Raw genomic sequence first — 22,466 nt, 5'->3', positions numbered from 1 at the left:
GTTATACAAATTAAAATTATTTGTGAGAACCATTTACTCTTGGGATTGATAACTTGATTGATATCAATTGATTATCACATGATTATTTATGATATACACAGCCGATAGAGGTTTTGTGGTGTTATTTACATGAGTAAACTTTGTCCATGAATGTTCAGCATTTCATGGCACAGAAAATATGGTTATCTTCTGGCTTTAAAAAGGGCAAGGAAAAATCTGTTATCAACAGATTCACAGGCAGTTAAGAGGTTTAAAAAGTGAGATCAGTGAATCACTTCGGGAGGTGGACGTCAAATGGAACTCAATGTTCACTTTTAATGAAAGAATGAGGATAAGAACAAGACCAAAGTTGTTTGAGGAATAAGGAAGTAGCAGTGCGGACTCATGTCAGAGAAGGTAGATCAAGAGAGGAAGCAAACACCTGGCATTGACTACTATGAGAGTATGCAGCCCTTCAGCACAGGCTTAGATATAGGCATGTGAGCAAGAGAAATAAGACACTGACACATTTTTCCCTGTTATTGATAATGAAAACTGCTATTTCTATCAATAATGGCTAAAAATATTTTTCTTATCAGCCAAAACCTAAAAGTTAGGTTTAAAACCTAACTTGCCAGCCTACCACTGTAGTCAGCAAAATTATTAGGGTAAAAAAGAAAAGACAAGAATATTTATTTAATGTAAATCAGGGGCCACCAGCATTAATTAAAATTAAAAATCAACATCCAATATATTTCTCTTATAAATACATTTGAATCATCACTGTCAATAAGAAAATGGGCTTGGTCTCATGACATGTGGAGCTACCATAAAGACACCTCCATGTAATTTTTTCACTTAAGTACACTACATATTGGGGTATTGTATTAATCAATCCATCTGTGCAAACATTCCAATTCCCTGCAGTCAGGAAGAACAAATAAAGGTGATTTATTTTATGTTATGTCTTTTCTCATTTTTAATTAAAGTATAATTGGCATATAATATCCTACTCATTTCAGGGGTACATCATAGTTATTTGATATTTTTATACATTACAAAATGATCCTCAGTATACATCAAGTTACCAAGTTATACAAGTTATACAATATCACTGACTGTATTCCTATGATGTACATTATATCTCCATGACTTACTGATTTTATAAATGAAATATGTACCTCTTCATCCCCTTCACTTATTTTGCCCATACCCCATCCCACCCTCTGGCAACTGTCAGTTCATTTTCTGTACTTGTGAGTCTATTTGTTTCGTTTCTTTTGTGTTTTAGATTCTAAATGTGAGTGAATTCATGTGCTATTTTTATTTTTCTGCCTGACTTATTTCATTTGGCATAATACCCTCTAGGTCCACCCATGTTGATGTGAATGGCAAGATTTTGTTCTTTTTATGGGTGAGTAATATTCTACTTTGTATATATATAACTCTTCTTTATCCATTCATTCATTTACTGATGAACACTAAGTGATGGACACTTAGACTGCTTTCATATCTTGGCTATTGTAAATAATGCTGCAATGAACATAGGTGTGCATATATGTCTTCAAGCTAGTGTGTATTTCATGTTATATTTTAATGTAGATAGCCTTTTTGAAGTGGGTGCAGCAATGACATTTTGACTGATTTCTTCAATTAGCTGTATGAGAATGAGAATCCTAGTCCCAAAAATTACTCACAAACAGGAACAGAATGTACTCTGGCATGCATACTAGAATCTTAAATGTGACTTCAACACACTTAGGGACAGAAGTTTTTTTTAGAAGGTGAACAAATACTGCCCAAAACGTGAAAGAAATCAAGTGTAAAATATTACCCGGTGTTTAATAGTTTTTGTTACATTTTAATTTTTAAGACCATATCCTCTGCAAAACAATGCAAAAAAATGCAAAAACATAAGAAAGGAAATAGTGCAAATTTAAAAATCACAACCTGTAACAGCTTCTTGGCGATAAGAAATTTTGTATTCTGAGATAACTAAGGAAGTTTAAGGAGGAAGAGCCAATACTGGTTTAGGCCCAGGTTTCTGCAAATGGCACTTGTGAGGAAAGGAAGTGTGTCCCAGAGTCAGAGTGCAGAGACCAAGGTTCTGGTCCCATTTCTACTACTAACCAGCTTTGGAGTGCTGAGTAAGACATGCGTCCTGTCTGTGCTTCAATTTCTTCACCTGTCAAAGAAACACTGGACTAGTTGATTTCTAAGGTGCTATCCACTCTATGCTCCTGCAAACCTAAGTCAAAATCTTAAGAATGATCTAGATGTATGCATATTGTAGTCATGTAGATGCAGGCACAGGAGACAATCATAACATCTTCAGTGTTTTCACAATTTCAGGCTTGACATACTACCACTGTTTTTGAACACAGAAGAGAACCATTATCTATGTACCTCTCCTCATCTCGTATGTCCTCATCAATAATATGCTTCATTGTCCAAGCACAAAGTTCCAGGGACAGCTTCTTCTACCAAATTCAAAGTAAATTCCCAACTGTCTAGTACAACTGTCTAATACAGTTCCAACTGCATGATCTATAATGGCAGTATATTTTTACAAGAATTTTGGAAAATGACTTGAGATGTTCCATTACTTTATATACATATAAGAACTCATCAGTGATGAAATAATAGTTTACGATCTTCCATACAGAAGAACTGTAAATAATATCTGTAGATCTTATTCCCTCCAGGAGGTGGAGCTTAATCACCCTCCTTCCCAAGAGTGGGTTAGACTTAGTGAACTAGTTCCAAAGACTAGATAGAGAAGGGAAAGGGATAAACAGTAACTGTAGAGTGGAGAAACCTGACAAATACCATGGGAACCAAGTAATAAAGGTTACTATCATCAGTGATATCATATGGTATCATGTACCCATGATACAATGTGACAAGAAAGGTACTTCACCTCTATGGTATTCTTTCCAAAAACTCATAATCCCAGTTAATCATATGGGAAGACAGCAGGCAAATCTAGACTTAGGGGCACTCTACAGGATACCTGCCAGCACTCCCCAAAACTATCATGGTCATGAAAAACAAGGAAAGACTGAGAAGTTGTCACATAGCAGAGAAGGCAGGGAAAACATGACAACTAAATGCAATGGGATTGCCTGGATTAGATCCTGGAAGACAATGGAAAAGCTGATGAAATCTAAATATAGTCTGGAGCTAATAGTAAAGAAAAAAAATTATTATTATTATTCAAATTTAAAAGTATTGCACAATGTGCATGGCATTTTGTGTTTAATACAGCCATGTAATTTATCTCTTTTCTTTGCAATAATCATGTGAGAAAGACACTAGTATTTTCATTCTACAGATGAGGAAAGTGAAGCTCATTACAATTTAAAACATTCATTAACAATAGCTAATAGGTACAAGACGGTTAATATCAGCTATTAAAGAAATGCATGATGAAAACAGAAGACACTCTTTATTTTACCATTTAGGTACCAAGTTAGAGAAATAAATATTTAGGTATGACTAATAGTGACATAATTTAAATATAAGAAGTCTCTTCAATGTGATATGTTTTTCTTGATCAGTGTACACAGACTATAGACTACTTTAAAATATTCCTTCCTATATACAGTTTTTAATATCATTAAGTGATTTCCAGGACTCTATTCTTTATTTCTGAATCATAGTTAAGTTGCAGTAATTCTGGGTCTTGTTATTCAACTTTCCAGTGAAGCATGCATTATTCTGAATAAAAAAATTAATGAATTCATGACAAAGAGTTAAAAGTTAGTGCAAATAAGATCTCAAAGCTACAAAATGATTAATATTTTCTAATTTTAACATCCTTCTTATAAGCAGAGCCCTGTAAATATTACACAGAAAGGCCACCTACAGTAACTATTTTAAACTACTCCAATTGTTCTTTTGTTTGTAGATAATAAAAAAAAACCCTAAGGTTATACCAAACAATCTTTTCAGTATATGAAATACAAAGAGCAGTAGTCAAATATTTACAAATATTATGATCTCTTTTCTTGAATTGTCTCATGTGAAGCCATGCAGTAAATATCCACTGTTTCAGTGTAGTGTGTCAGCTCCTCATTAACCTAAGAAACATGAACCTTATTCTGAGAATTTACAATTTACAAGACGAAACTGATAGCAACTATCAGAGCAGGCAACCCAGTGCTAAGGAAACACTGAAGAGGTTAATAAATTCAATAAGAGCAAGTGAAGTGATGGTAAACTGGCCCTCAACTACTCATAAACAGACTTCTCAAGGAAATTGTATTTGGAATAAGCAAGTGAAAATGTGATCAAAGACCCAGAAGAAGACTGGGTACTCAGACCTGAGAGAGGTGCCCAAGTGATTGTGTGAGTTGTGCCAGAAAGTAGATCCAACTCCTGATGGAAACATATGATACTCAAGATGGGCCAAGTTTTATTTTTTAATAGCTGAGCTTCCAGCTGGCAACAAAACAATCCTGTGCCAGCTGCTGAGGAAATAATGTGCTGGGAGCTGGCAGACACTGACCCTTGGAAAGCCAACAGGTATGGATGCACAATGTATACCGAGATGCTAGTGCCTAGAAGGCAGAGGAGAGGGAGAAAGAGTGTGACCACAGAAGAAGTGTCCCAGCCTAGGGTCCGGCAAGGCATGATGTGATAGGGAGCCCATATATACATTTCTATATGTAAATAATAACAGCAACCCAGAGTTAGCTCCATCCATCCTAGATAAACCAAATGCAGGAGCTATAGTCCCTGTGAAGTGAGTCTTTGGACTACATTCCCCAACATCTGGCAGAAAAACAATGGTGGGCATCTGGGAAAGAAGAAGCACATCACTTTTCTCAAACACTGCTTGCCACACTAGTGTAGATTAACTCAGGTTAGTTTTTGAGACATAGCAAGCCAACTCTGAGATTATGACCAAAGTCAAACAGATATCAAAGTGGGGAAAAGGAACATAAGGGTGTCTTAGCTTTGGCTGTCAGAACAAACATCATAGACTAGATGGCATAAACAACAAAAATTTATTTTCTCACAGTTCTGGAGCCTAGAAGTTTAAGATCGGGGGCCCCAGCATGATTGGGTTCTGGTGAGAACTCTCTTCCTGGATTTCAGACATCTGCCTTCCAGCTGATTCCTCACATGGTAAAGAAACAGAGACAGAGAGTATTCTCTCTGGTAGCTCCTCTTATAGGGGTACAGATCCCATCATGAGGGCTCCACCCTCATGACCTCATCTAACCTTAATTATCTTCAAATATCATCACACTGGGTGTTAAGGTCTAAACCTAAGAATTTTGGCAGGGACCTCCTGCCAAAATATTTTGGCAAATACCTCCATAACAGGGGTAGATATAAGAAAAATGGGAGGTACCTGGGCTCTGGTGGGACAATGGGAGCATGGAGAAATCAGGCAGGGACAGGGAGGTGCTCATAGAGTGAGGTGTAAACGGACCTACAAAAACTAGACCAGGGTGAAGACTGGCCTGCCCTCTGCTCTTTAGCTCTGTCTCTGTCCCTCTTCCACCTACACAGTTTTTCTTTCACCACACTCCCTGGCCACTGTTGTCAAAATACAGATGGAGGGGCACCTGAGTGGCTCAGTCAGTTAAGCATCCAACTCTTGGTTTCTGCTTAGGTCATGATCTAAGGGTTCGTGGGATCAAGCCCCGCATCAGGCTCTGCGCTGACATCATGGAGCTTGCTTGGAATTCTCTCTCTTTCTCAAAATAAATAAATAAAATAAAATAAATAAAATAAAATAAAATAAAATAAAATAAAATAAGAGATGGAGACATACAAATTTTCCAGAATAATTGTTTCAACACTGATACAAATCATGAATGTAAAGTTAATGACCCTAATTGGAAGTTATGTTGAGAAATTATTTATATTTCTGATTATAATTTCTCAACATAACTTCCAATTAGATATCTCAATACATGATTTTAAAATAACACTTCTAAATAAAGACAGACACAGAGAAGAACATTTACATTCTTATCTCCTTCACAATCCCCTCCTTAGCTCTTCCTTTTCCTCCTGGCTCAGGCAGGGCCCATGTTATAAGACTATGTTACAGGACACTGATAACAGATTATGCAGACACAAACAGGTCATAAGTCAAGCTTTTTAAAAAGAATGATTCCTTTCAAAAACAAAACCAGCAGAGTGGGAAAAGCTAGGAAATATCCCTTTCTGCTAAACCCTGTCCTAGATATCACAAATGTCAGCATCTGTATGGTCTGCTAATGGAAGTAAAAATGAGCAAACATAACAGTAAGTACATGTTTCTAACAAGAGGAGGCATTTAAAAAGCACAGAAAAAGAACAGAAATTATCCAAGGATCTTCTGACACATTTACAAAGACTTTGGAGCTCAGAGCCCTACGTAACTCCCAAACCTTCTCTGTCTCCTGAACACATAGTAAGGATCTAAGGCAATCATCCAGAGAATTCAACTGGAAGAAAACACAGATGCACAGATGCTTGTGGCTGTAAGGGACCTTAGAGGTAAATGGTCTAATCACAGAAGGTCACACTATTCCATCAGTCCTTGGGTTCAAAAGGACTTTCCATTGCAGAAGCCGCAGTGGTGCAATTGACTCACCCAACAAGTATTTACTGAGTGCTTACTATGTGTCAGACATCGCACTAAGTGCTGAGGACACGGCAGTGTGTGAGGGGACAGAGACCCAGCCTACAACAGTTTACACTCTAAAGAGAGGGACACAGGCATTGAATAATTTCACAGTGTACTGGTTTAGCAGAGGGTTTCAAAGGACAAACATCCTGAAGAAAGAGAAATTTAAGTGCTGCTTGTTTTTCTGCTATTCACCTAACTCCTCCAATATTTATGATTCACTCACTATTCCTCAAACATTTATGAAACACTCATGGGGGAGCAGGTAGTAAGCTGATGAAGAAAGAACTGACTTAGTAGTGGAGATAAAAGATGAATAAGATATAGGGTTCCTAAAGCATAAGAGACTCTTAAAAACTGAGAACAAACTGAGGGCTGGTGGGCGGTGGGAGGGAGGGGAGGGTGGGTGGTGGGTACTGAGGAGGGCACCTGTTGGGATGAGCACTGGGTGATGTATGGAAACCAATTTGACAATAAATTTCATATATTAAAAAAAAAAAAAGATATAGGCTTCCTCTGCCCAAGGCACAGAGGCTCTGGTAATGAAGACCACACGGCATTTACCTATCAGGCAATAAATATATAAAAGATATGAGTGCAGGAGCACCTGGGTGGCTCAGTTGGTTAAGTGTCCAACTCTTGGTTTCAGCTCAGGTCATGATCTCATGGTTCATGAGTTTGAGCCCCGCATCAGATTCTGTGCTGACAGCTCGAGCCTGCTTGGTATCCTCTCTCTCTCTCTCTCTGCCCCTCCCCTGCTCACTCTCTGTCTCTCTCAAAATAAATAAATAAACTTAAAAAATTTTTTTAAATAATATGAGAGCAGGGAGGTAGAAGAAACCTGCTCCCTGGGGTAGAATGACTGTCCTGCAGGGATCAGAAGGATATTTCAGGGCATTTAACAAAAGAAAGTTTCATGCACAACACCACAGAAATATGAAGGGGTCCACAGAGATTTATGGGGTCCTTGAGGCCAAGACAGGCATAGTGGAAAGAGAACAAACACCTGAGTCTGACAAACCTGTGTTTGATTCCCCTCCCCAGCTGCATGGGCTTGGACAAGCTGCTTGAACATTCTGAGCCTCAGGTTCCTCATCTGAAAAAACGGTGCCGGTGTGCTCATCTTGTTGTATTGCTGAAATAATTAGCAAGTTACCTAAGACAGTAAACCACAAACACCAAACACTCTGCGCCGATAATTAGAAAAGGAAGCGGTGTGGAATGAGACTGGCAGGCAAGTTGGGGTCAGACTGCTAAAAGCTAGACTATGGTGTTTATCCTTACAGATACCTAATTTGGAATCATTATCCCCTACTCTCAACTTGTGTCCTGTCTGGGGAATCCTATTAAGCACATGTGCCAGCTTCAGAGCAGAGTTTTTGCATACATGATCTCATTTCATCATCATAGCAACCTTGGGGAGGATATAACACCATGACCTTCATTTTACACTGAAGGCTAAGTGAAGTTCAGTGTTATGCCTAAAGGGACACAGCCATCAAGTAGCAATTTTCTCCTGCCTGTTTTCCTGCCCACGTCCTGCACCATCTAGTTTCATGTCTTCTCTTAGTGGCTGCCTTGCTCAGCAGTCCTCCTTCACCTCACTGACTCAACTATTCAGAATGGCCTGCTTGCTGTCCAGCGTGGAAGCCGTCCTAAGTAGCTGCCTTGCCCACCTCTCCCCTGGGGTTATGGTTCCCGGGGAGGATAACTCACTCACTCACTCCCCTCCACTGCCTAGGCGCCTGCTCAAACCCGGACTGGTGCTCTGCTGCCCCCTCCTGGCCTGGGCCGGAACCTCAATTGCTCCCTGGGGTCTTCTGCACAATCCTGTCATTCCATTTCCTCAGTATCTCAAGATTTGAAAGAACTGTACTGGTTTGCTGTAGATTATCCTGATACTTTCCTCAGCTCTCTATTTAACTAATGTGTCATACACACATATGAAAAGCTCTGTTTATTATGGTTTTAGTTTGCTTCTAGCTACAGGTTACACTCAGGAGAGCTTCTCAAGTGTTTACCTCATTGAATATTATTAGCTTACATGTTCATGTTCAGGGGAAAAGGAGAGGAAGGACTCAGAGTCCTTTAGTGGAGACACTAAAAATGTTTCCGCTCACACAAGAAATCTTCAGAGGCCTATTATGATTGAACACTTTAGGCCAGGCTGACTTACTGAATTACATATTTTGAATTTGGTCACATTTAATAATACAGTCTTATTTTCTCAGTGGTTACCTTAACAGGGAGTTTGGGGGGAAAATACAAGATTCACTTGAATGAATAGATAATAGTATACTTAAATCCTGTCAAAGATTAACCTTGGACTGACTAGCTGTCACACCCAACGAACAACTTTGTACGTCTGTTAGAGCCTCAGATGGAAGGTTGTCACTTAGTTAAAATAGTCACTAACTATTCAAGACAGTACAGTCAGGCACACCAAGATAAAAAAAAAAAAGTGCAATTAAGGAGAAAATGCAAGCAAAGGTCCCTCTTAAGCAGTCCATAAAGACTTGAAGTAGGGAGAAATCATTCAAATGCACTGTAGATGGCAATAAATGTGTGATCACAGTTACAGGTTTGCAATCCCTTTCCTACTCTTCTTTGTTCTGGTTTGTAATACTAGTCAAGTTCTGTCTACAAGCATGACATAAGTTAAAGAAAGTACACTTTTAGCAAAGAATGCTACTGCAAACTAATAGAGAGAACAGTTAAAAACATGTCATGTCCATTACCTTTTCTAGAAGGCCATTTTAATCAGAGGGTTGTTCAAGTCTAGCCTTTTTTATCTTTTAAGAAATATTCTGTATTTTTGCACCTGGTAAATTTTTCAAACATATGACCCTGAAGTATGACTTAAGAAGTAATTAAGTAATGACAATGCATTTGTTAACAGGGTTAAACTCAATATCTGAGCCCTAATGACCACAACTCTTCAAGCACTGACCACCAAACACTCAGCTGCCTACGACAGCAGTTGTAACATATACCATGAAGGAAGTCAGGTGTATTAAAATTGAGGTTCTTGCAAATAATATGAATTTGGTGCTCAACAGTAAGGAAAAGCAAAATTCATTCAACCCTCTGCTTGATGGGCAAGCTGTATTCTTTTTCTCTTCTCTGCTATATGACTTCTTTAGTTACAAATGCAGTAAGTTCTTATCAAAACCTCTTATCAGATAGTCTTAAAATGCATAACAAGTGCCTATATGTACCCACTTCCTCTTTCTGCACAAAGACACATCTTGCCACATGTTTTCTTTTTTGTTTGCATTTTTATCTACATATCTGCTTTAAAGTCATGTTCATAAAGTAGAACGTTATTTAAATATAAGTAAAGAAACTGATTTAGTATCCACTTACAACTACCATTCTTTGATCCAATAATCATCCAAGAAGATGTTTTTAAGAACATGCTCCCAAGTTATGTATATTTATGTACTCACAGATGATATACATGTACTACTGAACCCATCTGTAATGTGCTTTTTAAGATATCTAAAAGCAAAAATTAAAAGCAAAATTTAGAAATAGATTCTCTAATACTTTCTTGTAGCACACCCTCCATGTGGGCATCCCATTTTAGTCAAAATATAAGTGACCACTTTTGTTTAGCTCTTAAGTCTACTCAAAAGAAAAAAAGAAAAATTCTATTTTTTCAAAAGATGGTTTATTTAAACAGAGTCTCAATTTAAAGGACATTAATTAGTCTACCTGAGATTTATGCATGGCACATAGAAGGATTATTCAATACACAGATAATATATTAGTCAACAGAGAAATTCATTAATTACACTTTACTAGTGAGGGGCAAATCTTTTATCAACAGTTTATTTAGCATATTATTTTTTTACATTTTTTTATTTTTTTGTTTTTTACTTATTTTGAGAGAGAGCATGAGAGGGGCAGAGAGAGAGAGGGAGAGAGAGAATCTCAAGCAGGCTCTGTGCTGTCAGCACAGAGCCCAATACAGGGCTTGATCCCACAATCCATGAGATCATGACCTGAGCCAAAATCAAGAGTTGCCACTTAACCGACAGAGTCACCCAAGTGTCCCAGCATATTATTTTGTAATGCACTGTCACTTCAAATACAATAGAAGAAAGAGCAACATGAAATCTATTTCATTATGAAATATGAAATAAATTATCCTCCAAGAAATAATCTCTGGATGTGAACACTGATTTTCAAAGGCATAAATGATGAATGGAACTAGCCAACTTGCCACATGGGTAAAAACTGTTAACTGTTCCAGTTTCAACAGATGTAAAAAAAGGAGGAGTCTGCATTTAATACTTGTGCCCACTTAAAAAACTAAGATCAAGTTGACATTTTCAAAGTGAAAGGGAGATTCAAGGTAGTTTCTTGAATAAATGAAGTCTTCATATCATTTTAACCTGAAATTTTCTGGTTACTGAGAGGAGTAGGATTGTAACTTAACTGTTCTATGTCAGAGTTCAGCAAATCACAAGCCAAGAGCCTAATATGGCAGTCACTTGTTTCTGTACAGTCTGCAACGTAAAAATAGTTTTTACATGTTTTAATGGATTTTAGAAATCAGAAGAATAACATTTTGTGCTGTGAAAATGATATGAAATTCAAATTTCATGGTCATAAATAGAGTTTTATTGGAACATCACCATGTGCACCTGTTTCTGTGTTGTCTATGGCTGTTTTCACTCAGCCATCACAGAGTTGAATTGCCACAGAGACCGTATGGTCCACCAAGCCTGAAATATTAACTGTCTGTCCCTTTATGGGGCTCTTTATTAGGTCTAGGTAATTGATCTCAATTACTTCCATCCTACACTTCCCCTTTCTTATCTCATCCCAGGTTGTGGGTGTCTTTCTCCCTTCCTTCCCTCCCTCCTTCTCTCCATCCCTCCTTCCCTCTTACCACGCGTTAATAGCAAGTTCTAGTCCCACAACATAACCCAAGATACAGCTACTTATATGGCCACCTTTTGTTCTCATAATGTTTACTTTCTCTTTATCTGCAATTTTGGTTTTCAATTGATAAAGACACAATCATGTTTTTTTTTACAGGCTCTCTTTGGCCTGACATCAACTTACCTTCCCAACTTTATCTTTCATGACAATAGTCATGTTTTATAAAGTTTGCAAAATAAAATGTGTATCCTGCATTTTTCTGCCAGTTTTTGCCTTTCCTTAGAATGTACTTTTTACCTGGTATGCCCTTCACCAAAGCTCTACCTGTTAAAATCCTGCTGAATTTCAAGGTTCACCCCCTTGCATGAAGACACCACAACCCTCCCAGTAGGAATTAATCACTCCATCTTTAGACTGTGGAGATTGTCTGATCCCTATCTCATATTAGTTTTACTTATTTATCTCAGATTAAATTTATTGTTGTAAACTACACATCTGGAAGCTAATATATAGTGTTCTGCTCATCGTATTCATTCATAACCCAGCCCCCTTGCCCTGCCACACACACTACCAACATACATTGCCTAGTTCATAGTTATGCAAAAGGTGAGAGCTGTAACAGAGAGGTCTTGAAGTGGCACAAAGGCATCGAATTGAATAGCAAAGAATAAAAAAATGAGAACCTCATTCTCTTTTCAACTGTTTTTTCCATTTTTCTGATTGCATCACAAAGAAATCCTCAATTTGTGCTACTGTGGTTTTACCACTGCTAATCTTTGATAATCTCCCTTTTTAACAAAGAGAGAACAATCCTAAGGCTTGGAGCCTTTTGCAAAAAAGTAGTTGTAGCCCCAGTTTAATAAAACTGCTTTGTTTTTATTGCAATTTATTTTTATAATTTGCTTCTATTTATGGCATGAATACAACTTAATGAAATTTAATTTCAATTTAATGAAAATAAGTACTCTCAATTAGTAAATTTAGGTCAATTTTTAGACAAAAAATATTAAGCAAATTATAGCACAGGTGATAAGCACATATGACAAAAATCTTAATGGTATTACATAGAAATGGGAGAAACATTTGGTTGTAGCAGGTACTCAATAAAGTCAAAAGATTTCAATCCACCAGCCTCCTTGTTAACCTTCTACATAACTAAAGAAACTCACGTAAGAGACTAGCTTCAAGCTTCTGAAACAGTGGTTCTTAATATATCTAGAGATATATTTACTTGTCATATCTTGGGGGTTACGAGGGAGGGTTGCTTTTGTCATCTAGTAGGTAGAGACTAGGGACACTATTAAACATCCTACAGTGCAAGGAGAGCCCCCACAGAAAGAAATATCTGGCCCCAACAGTCTATGGTGCCAAGGTCAAGAAATCCTGCTCTAAGAGAAAAGAGAAAGTTCTACATGTACTATCCTTTGTCAATTGTTATAAATCACCCTGTGTTCAGCACTGCTCCTTACCTTATATGCTCTTTGCCATTGGTAAGATTACTGAGGAAAATCTCCCACCCAAACCTTTCAGTTTTATATCATCCATACACCCACTGCCCCCAATTAGCACTCAGAATTTAAAGATGGACTTTATTGGAGAGTCCACATCCTTTATGTGCTAACAGTATACTCTCAATATGTAGATCTAACTTCCTCATTAAGCCACAGGAATTATGAGATTTTCAGATGACCATTACCCAAGAGAAAAAAAAAAAGACTACACTAATTTGAGTAAAACCTTGATTCTAGCTAGCTATTGATTTCATGATTTCACTTAAAGTTACTCTTTGGCCTGATTTATATGGTTCAGGGACTCAAATATATTTTGCAGAATAAATCTGACCTTGAAATTTAAAAAATGCAATTTTTTATTGGATATATTAGCTATGTTAGCTTTCCCAAAAGGGAGTCTAAGCAGACCTACTTTTTTTTTTTTAAAGAACTACTTTTTAAGCTAGACAAAAAACCAAACCAAAACAAATAAAAAACATTAACATAAAACAACTAGCAATTGAAATAACTATCAATTGGCACTTTATTCTCAAATGTATTACTGCAAACACATAATACAGACATTTATTCTGAGTGTAAAGTGTTTACAAGAAAGTTCTTTGAAGCTATTTTGTGGTTAGTGTTTTGTTTCTCTTTCTGTCTCTCTTTTTTTCTCAAGTAAAGTTCCCTAGAACAGTTTAGCAGTAAATAGCACCTGTGACTTATTTTTTTTTTCAAATTAGGAGTTATTTTTACTCTGTAACAGTATTTAAACATGGAAAACTAGTGTATTCTTAAAGTCATGACCCTATCATAGTCGTCGTTTAATTTTGAGGATCTTTACAATGAGTATATTTCCAAATTTAGCATTTACTATGTATTAACTTTAGTGGTTAGAATACCTTGGAGGCATTTTATGCCTTTACATTCAAGTTGATTTAACTCCTAATTCTGAGATGCCTGTGGTAAAATGATAGTGAAGGTGAAACTGAATCCCTTTCATTTCAGAGCCACAAAGCTCTCTGCCAACAGAAAAGCAGCATTATTTTCAACACCTACAAACTACAGAGGTGACAGTTATCAGGACTCCCACTGTGAAGAAAGAAAACCAGCACACAGCGAGATTATGGTTGCACAAATTTTAGGGACAAGATAAACAAGCTACCAGATTTCCCTTTCCCTAGGGTCATGTACCCTGTGCCTGGCCCAATTCATTATCATTCACTCACTCCCTCTAAAATCATTTGTTGAGCACCTGCTGAGTAATGAGCACTGTGCTGGGCACTGAGCACATGACAGTGAGGCAGCCAAATCCACAGACTACCTTCTGGGAGCTTATAGTCAGTGTTCAAGCATGTGCAGCCCAGCTTTCTACTCTCCCACTTGCAATCTCGCCTCTCACCATGCTCCTGAGTCAACTGCATGAGAAAAGAATTGGAAGCACAGAGAACAACAGAGGGACTGAATAGCTATATTTTTAATTTCTAGTCAGATCCCCAAAAGAGCTTAAGATATTAAGCACAGTGTGGGTGGCAAGAGATCCATAACCAGCAGTATATTCTGGATCTGCTGTGGGGTCCTAAAGGACTCTGTGGGGGAAAACCAAGGGTATGAGAGGTACTGGCTAAAAATGGCTCAGGAAGGGCCTCGAACAAAGAGAGGGAAAGGGAAAGAGAGAATCTGGTTCCTCACCAGCCAAGAGCACTGGTTAGAATGCTTTTGTTAGAAAATGCATACTTTCCATGTTTCCTTACAGGAAGTATCTGCTGGCTATTACCCAGGGCCAGGGTTAAGTGTTACCAAGTAGAATACCCAAGTGTTTAGGCCTTTGAATTCCTCCCCTATACAGTGACGGTGCTCCTGGCCTAGCATCCTGCCCCCACCCCCCACCCACAGTTATTTCAAAGTATAGTGCACCCAGCATATCTTGGGGAGACATTAGAGTTTTTCCAAAATATTTGGAAGGGAAAACCCAATGAGGACCTGCAGACAAAGACAGGACTTTTCTCTATAGAGATGTGGAAATGGAGACCACACAGTGTTACTGGTTGGTCTGCAGGGCATTTTTCAAAAGGAGTCTTCCTCATGTTTTAAACTGGCATACACAAATTTATGGCCTAAAACAGCATTTTCACACTGAGTCACAATCCATTAGTGAGATGTGAAATCATGTGGATTCAGCCAATATTTTTTAATGAAATAGAATAAAATCAAACAGCATAGAATAGGAAATATTAGACTACATTGTTGGTAATAAGAATATACATTGTTTTATGAAACTTGTTTCCTTTCTATACACACATACTTTCTATTCTATACATACCTATATCTCACTACCTAAATCTGTTTGGTTCCTAAGCAATAATATATATTGCAAAGGATCCTATAAAACTCTGCTTTAACTCGGTTGCCATATAAATGTACTCTCTTAAACTGAACAGCAGTTTTGGTGGGGGGAGGAGGGGGCGGGAAATGAAATTCACTAGTCTAAAGAAACTATAGTTAAGTAGAATGGAAATTTTTAAAAAATGTATCCCCAAATAATTTAACACACTCTTCTTTTGTACTAATTATGTTTCATTTGGTTTCCCTAAACTTTTGTGTATGGGGATACATCTAGTTTTGCTACAAACATTCTTTCAGTCTCCTGTTACAGAGAGAAACACAAGGTGGGAAATAACTAAAAACAGGACATGGGTTTGGATGCACAAGGCCAAATCCCCACCACAGGGCAGCCCAGGCCAAATCCTGTCCCTCCATGCGCCAAACCACTGGACAGAATCTGGAGAGAGGCAGGCTCTTTTCTCCCATAGAAAAGCTTTTAAAATGCCAATTTCTCAAATCACTGGGCAAAGCACCAACTGCTCTCTAGGATAGGGAGCCCTAAAAAGGATCATGGCCAACTTATATTTATAAGCAGAACTGAATGTGTTGGGTCATCAAGGTTTTTGTAAACTTTTTAACAAACTCTATAAACAAAGCAGTATTTTCAACTGTGATTTTAGAAAAATTAAATTAGTTTGCCTGATACTCTTAAATAATCCTTCTTACCCCTACTCCTCACCCTTATCCATATATATCTGTATATATTAGAGAGAGAATAAAATAATAAAATAAAATAAAATAAAATAAAATAAAATAAAATAAAATAGCTATCACATGGCCTTGGGCTACCTGTGAAACAGTGCTGCCAGCACTATCCAGAGGCTTCAACTAGCTTTTATTGAGCTCCCTAAAATTTCCAAATATATCCTCAGGGTGTGTTTCCCTAATAGTCACATGTCCAATCTTAATTCAGGACTCACCAGCTTGCAACAGATAATTGTAACAGAGGAATGACTACTTACAAATGAACTTAATCTAGTGGGGACTGTCTACACCCTGGAACTAACCACAATGGCGCCCCACAACACCAAGGTCATTATTCCCCTAACATCATAATGACAACTGTGTTACTAATGAATTAACTATTTTGGCCTTAGAATCACCGAGTTCAGGCAGATTTGGCTCAAGACTGGGAGTTAAGAGAGTAAAGGCTTAAAACCAACTGAGTCTCAACTTTATCATGAGTGGAGGAAGAAAGAGGACTTTTGTCAGTCAATATCTACAATTTTAATTTTTTGCATTCTCTGGCTATATAGGTTCTTAGTAATTGTATCTGTAACATTAGTTGCTTTAAGGTTTAGGCTTATCTTATTGAAAAAAATAACTTTGATCATTAAGTGACATTTCTCAAAGTCTCAGCCAAATGGAATAAGCATGCACCTTGCCCATACTGCCAGCTACAGAGAACTTACCCAATACACATGACTACCGAAAAGCAGCAAGAGAAAGAATTTTTAGATCTCTCAAAATATTTTAATTCTGTGATTTTCAAGGTAATCAAACAACTTTGCAGAGTGAGAATCTTAGCAATATATAAATGATTTATATTTGTGTTGCAAATTTTACTGCAATTATAGCACAAAGCTTTTTTTTTTTTTTTTTTTTTTTTAATAAACTTCAAGTTCCTTAGGTTTTCCCTGTGAAGTCTACCATCCCATAGACAGGTACAATTGGCAGTTTATTTCTTTTTTCTAACCACTTTTCCATTCCTCAAATTAAGGAAATTTCTTGAGTTTCCTGAGAGCAAACCCTATTCATAAAGACATCATGTGCTAATGATAAGTCCGAATCAATTAGAGGCCTCTGGGGTAAATTTACTCAGAAAGCAGTTAGATTTGGTGGTGGGGCAGTCCCTTTAGCACCAGGAGGCACTTCCTCTACGAGGTGGCAGTTTCTAAAACACCAGGTAAACAATTGTAAGTAGATTATCTCTTAAATCAGAAATTTACACTGCTCCACTGCAGCTCACCACACAATTGTAAGATTCAAAACTGAAAGGAGACACTTCACTTCCAACCTACTAATGAATGCACACAACAGCACATCTTCAGATGAACAATGAAAATTTTGATCAAAGTAGGCTATTTATATGCATACTGCTCAATGCCCAAGTATTTTAGAACATTTTTAAACAATGACAATTAAATTTTCATTCTGAAGTTTTGCCTTTCTTGCACACCTTCTGTATTCCACGAGCCATTAATAGTAGTGGCAAATGGAGGGGGGGCAGGGCAGGTAATCCTTACACATTCCCACCAAGTACCAACATCCATAATCCTGCACTGTGGTCTCCAATTGCATTAAAAAAATTGGGGGGGGGGGCTCTTATCTAAACTCTTTCCAACAGAAAGAGAGTAGAAAATGAAATTGCAGAGAAGTATTAAATACAGAAGCTTCAACTTGTCAACACTTGAAATTACATTTTCAGATTCCCTATCTTAAAAGGCCTGGATCTAAAATGAGTGTTGAGAAGAATTCTTACCTATGGATAACAGAAAGGCAAGAAGGAAAAAGGAAGAAGAGAAGGGGGAAACAAACAAACAAACAAACAATTTCCAGTGGATAAAAACATGAGAACATATGGCATCTTCACATCGGCCAACCGCTTTCTACCTGTTTGGATCTTCAGAGGAGGGATGAGGGACATTTCTGCAACCCCAGAGAGATGGCTTTCTGCATACATAATTTAAATAAATCACTCCAGCTTGAAAGAAGAACAGCAGAACTCTTCTAATTACCACTGCCTGGACCTCATGTGCTGCTTTTTCTTTCAAGCCACACTAGTTCATTATTCTGCCTTCAACTCTCTGAAATGATTCATTCCCCCCTTCACTCCTGAGCAGACTCTGCAGGGAAGCCGGTATTGAAGTTTAATTTCTAGTGCCACTTGCTTTGGAGAGTTGGATGAGAAGAAGGAGGAAGAATCTAATTTAATAATTCTGTCACGGTTTGGAGGCGCACCCTCCGCCCCTACCCCCAAAAAAATAACTCGACAAACAAGACCCTCTGGCAAGCTATAATCGTGAGCGAAGACACCAATCGGGAAAGGAGGGCCCACGTGTGGTGGGAGCTGTCACCCAAGGCAAGTGGCAGCCGGCGAGGAGGAGGGAGAGAGGGCGGGAGAGAGGCTGCTGCTTGCAGCTGCACCGGCCTGGGCGCTCCGAGAGAGACCCGACTCCAACTGGAACGTGCTTAGCTCTCTCCTAGACACTATGCGGGGAGAAATCAAAGGGCAGGGAGGCTGGATCCCGCGTCTTCGGGAGCTGCCCCTCCGAAAGAAAGGGACAGTCCCCGGAGCGCGCCGCGGGCTTCCCCAGAAGAAGCCCGAGCTCGCGCACAGGACGCGCGGCTCCACCACGTCCAGGGCGCCCCCCGCCTTACCGTCCCAGCTCCGACTCCACCTCGAAGAAATCGCTCAACGCATCCCTGTTGGAACCTTCAATCCAGTAATCCGGGACGAGGCTCCCGGCTCCTGGGGCCACACTGGCGGTGACCGAAGAGCAGGACGAGGAGGAGCACGAGGGCACCGTGACTTTGAGCATCTTCGCGGCGGGACTCCGGAAGCCGCCACCACTGTCGCCGCCGCTGCCGGAGCGAGAAGCCCCGCCGCCGCCTGCGAACGCAGGAGCAAGAGGTGGCGTCCTTCACACACACACACACACACACACACACACACACACACACACCCACCCACCGCCGCCGCTGCCGCCGCCTCCCCCGGCGCCCTGGGCCGCGCGCAGGCTGCGGCTTTCCTCCTGCACGCTCAGGAGGGAGGGAGGGAAGGAGGGTGGGTGGAGAAGGGGGCGAGGAACCCGGAGAGGGTGTGGAGGGAGAACCCGGTCGCTGTCAGCCGGAGAGGAGAGGCGGAGGCACTGCAAAGGAGAGAGATTCCCTCCCCCTTCTCTCCCTCCCTCCCCACGTCCCCTCCTCCCTCCGCCGAGCCCTTCCAGCCCCCTCCCTTTTTTCCTTTCTCCCTCCCAGGCTGTGGCTGCGGCGGTGCCGGCAAGGGCGGCTCCGGATGCGGGAGCTTGGGGAAAGCACGAGGACCAGAGCATCATCCCACGCGCCCTCCCGCGGGAGCCGGGAGCCTGGAAAGGACCGCTCGCAGTGGGACGCTCGCTCCAGGAGCGGCGGGCGCCCAGCGCTCTCTGGGAGCACAGGGGTCTGGACCACCTAGCAGAAGGGTGAGAAAGCGACCTGACTGTTGTTGGCGCCACTCATCCCTCCCTGAGCGCGTCCAGGTGGCGAGTCCCTCCCACCTAGCACCAGCTAACCAGTCATCCCTTGTGCGTCCCTCTGTCAAAGCTTATACTGGCGGCTGGGGAGGGTGCCCTGTGGTCGCCGATCTCCCAAGGCTCCTGTGCCCGGCCCCAGGGAAAGCTGGAGGATAAGGAAGCACCTGGGTCCACAGTGACCTGACTCACCTTTGAGTGAGTCTTCAGTTGGATGAGATGCTAGGGTGCTGCCGCTGGCACTGCCTCCTTTAACACTGCTGGAGCTCCTGAAAGGGCAGGTGTTTGCCTTGTCTAGTTCACTCCCAACCCTGAAGCTAGAACAGAAATGATCCAGAGAATTACAGGATTGGAAGGGCCCTCTGCAAGCCTTAAGGCAGGACCTGTTCCCATTCATGACAGAGAAGATTGCTACATTTAAAGCACTTTCCTCCTCCCAAGAGATGTGCCCCATCACAGGCATTCCACTGGCTGTCTGCCAGCCTTCAGGCTAGTCTTCCAAATACTGGTTAAATGTATATCATTTATATTTCTACCCTTGAAATTTTTCTTTCCAGATTTCAGCAAAGATAAACAACAGTCAGTCATATTCTGTAATAAATCTTTATATATATAAAGTTATTACATCACACCTATTTCTGACTAAGTAACTATGAGGCCCTTTCTTTAACCTTTCCTTCACAGGTGTTACTTTCAGTATTATTATTATTATTTTTTACTTTCCTCCAACACGCACTAAACTCTTCTCATGTGTTCCCATCCCTGATAACATGGTAAACACAGTCCATATTCTATAATTTATTGATTTATTTCTGGTTCTTAAAACCTTTCATGCTATATTAGTGAACTACAAAAAAAAATCACCAAATAGTGATAGGAATATGATCCTTAGTTGATTGGAAATGAAAAAATAAATATAAAAACTATTCCTCACAGGTAATTTTATGAAGATGAACATATGCTCAATTTACAAATGGACTAAAAATAGTAAGTATATGTACATTCATACAAATTCAGTGTCATTTTCAGACTGAAAATGCTCATGTGACATTATTTTTCCGAGAATGAACTCCATAATCTTCATGTTATAAAATCAAGTTCGGGGGCGCCTGGGTGGCTCAGTCGGTTGAGCGTCCGACCTCAGCTCAGGTCACGATCTCGGGGTCCGTGAGTTCGAGCCCCGCATCGGGCTCTGGGCTGATGGCTCGGAGCCTGGAGCCTGCTTCCAATTCTGTGTCTCTCCCTCTCTCTCTGCCCCTCCCCCGTTCATGCTCTGTCTCTCTCTGTCCCAAAAATAAATAAACATAAAATCAAGTTCGTATGCAAAGCAAGTAAATTCTAGTTCTCATGAAGTAAGTGTCCCTTGGCTTGCACTGTCTGGTGGAGGAAGAGCATGAAGTGGTTGCTAGGCCATTTTTATTCACACTTCTCTGAGGCAAGTTCTAAAGTTGCAGCACTACATGCACATACTTGTCTGTTGTGAGCAATTCTTTTACAACATAAGTCCAAAGCAAGCACATTACATTGCAGGAGATGATAAGTCTTTTTACTCTTGCTATTTTGGGGAACAATAGCTAGAGAAACATCATTTCATGGCACAGAGGACATTGTAGAGTTGATATTTACATTCAACACCAGTTTAGTCATTTGATACCTATGCTTTTCAAAACTGACTTTTGTAAAAGTACTATCAACTGATGTTTCAATAGAGGGTATCTGGTTTAACGAATCAGTTTATGTTTATTTAAAAACAGAAGATGAAAATAAGTGTTATTTTAAAACATGTGGAAAAGGACTGAACCATATGATTTATCTTAAATATCATCTAAGATGACCAGAAAAAGAACAAAGGCATATGTCCATAAAAAGAAAGGGAGAAATAGTATCAACTAAATCTCAGAATCTAAGAACAGATGGAAAAATAGTAACTGACTTAGAAGACTGGGTATACTCAAAACCCAGATTTGTAATGGGAGAAGCCAATAAAAAGAAATCTAATTCTTACAACAGAATTCCAGAAATGCTTAGGAATTGACTACCAGATCTTTCTAAAGTTGGGGCAGAGAATAAGACATTAGTTGAACACTTTCATAAGAAGTTCTTAGGCCCCTATATTTCTTCTTCTACCATTCACTGCCAAAAAACACACTTTCTTTTCCAAACCTTTGGAAAAGGGAAGAGATTTAATCTTTGGGAATGTTGAATAAACAATGAAATATGTCTTACATCACAAGGTACAGCTCACACTGTACAGCTCACCCGCAAACAGAGGGATTCATGAAACTCTACATAATAAAATGTGAGATTTCCAGGTCCACCAGACTCCCAAAATACTGACAAATAGGCATAGGTCTATCATATTCCCAGCCACACAAGAAATTAAAGGGTTCCTCACTGAGAAAACTAAACAATTCCAGGAGAGAGGGACATAAGGATACTGACAATTAAGATGCTCCCCCACAACAAAACATCCTGATTTTTCTCAACACCTTACAGTGAAGCCTATCATTCAACAGGCTCAGGGACCCAAAGCTTCCAATTACCTATTTTTTGTCTCACTCATACACACATGGCTACGGTTCCATTCTGGTATGGCAGAGTAGCTGGTATGACTAACCCTCTATATATATATAGCAATTATAATCTCTGGATTAAATATAAAAAGAGTTATTTAAATGTGCAAAAGACCTACCAAAATCAGAAAACTGAAAATAATGCAACCCACAAAAGAAAGGAACTTTTCTGAATTAGGTACACATTTATTTAGCTTTTCCCTGCGGACTCTACAGGCAACACAACTCTCAGTAGCTTAATGTGGCAGAATACAGAATTCAGGGCTGGCAGAAAGGCTAGAAA

General features: G+C 39.6%; 1 protein-coding gene across 1 annotated transcript in view; it reads right to left on the bottom strand.

Annotated features, from left to right (window-relative positions):
* Window positions 1-19,964, bottom strand: part of CAMK4 (calcium/calmodulin dependent protein kinase IV) — a 225,476-nt gene extending 205,512 nt beyond the window's left edge. The window contains exons 1-2 of the mRNA XM_049647708.1: window positions 19,803-19,964; window positions 18,760-18,991 (exon numbers count right to left, since the gene is read on the bottom strand). Coding sequence (XP_049503665.1) covers window positions 18,760-18,920 — 161 coding nt within the window. The 5' untranslated portion in view covers window positions 18,921-18,991; window positions 19,803-19,964. The remainder of the gene's footprint in view (window positions 1-18,759; window positions 18,992-19,802) is intronic.
* Between the last annotated feature and the right edge of the window lie 2,502 nt (window positions 19,965-22,466).

Source organism: Panthera uncia (genome assembly GCF_023721935.1).
Source record: "Panthera uncia isolate 11264 chromosome A1 unlocalized genomic scaffold, Puncia_PCG_1.0 HiC_scaffold_17, whole genome shotgun sequence".
Classification (NCBI taxonomy): Eukaryota; Metazoa; Chordata; class Mammalia; order Carnivora; family Felidae; genus Panthera; species Panthera uncia.
This window is presented reverse-complemented; position numbering and strand designations above follow the sequence as displayed.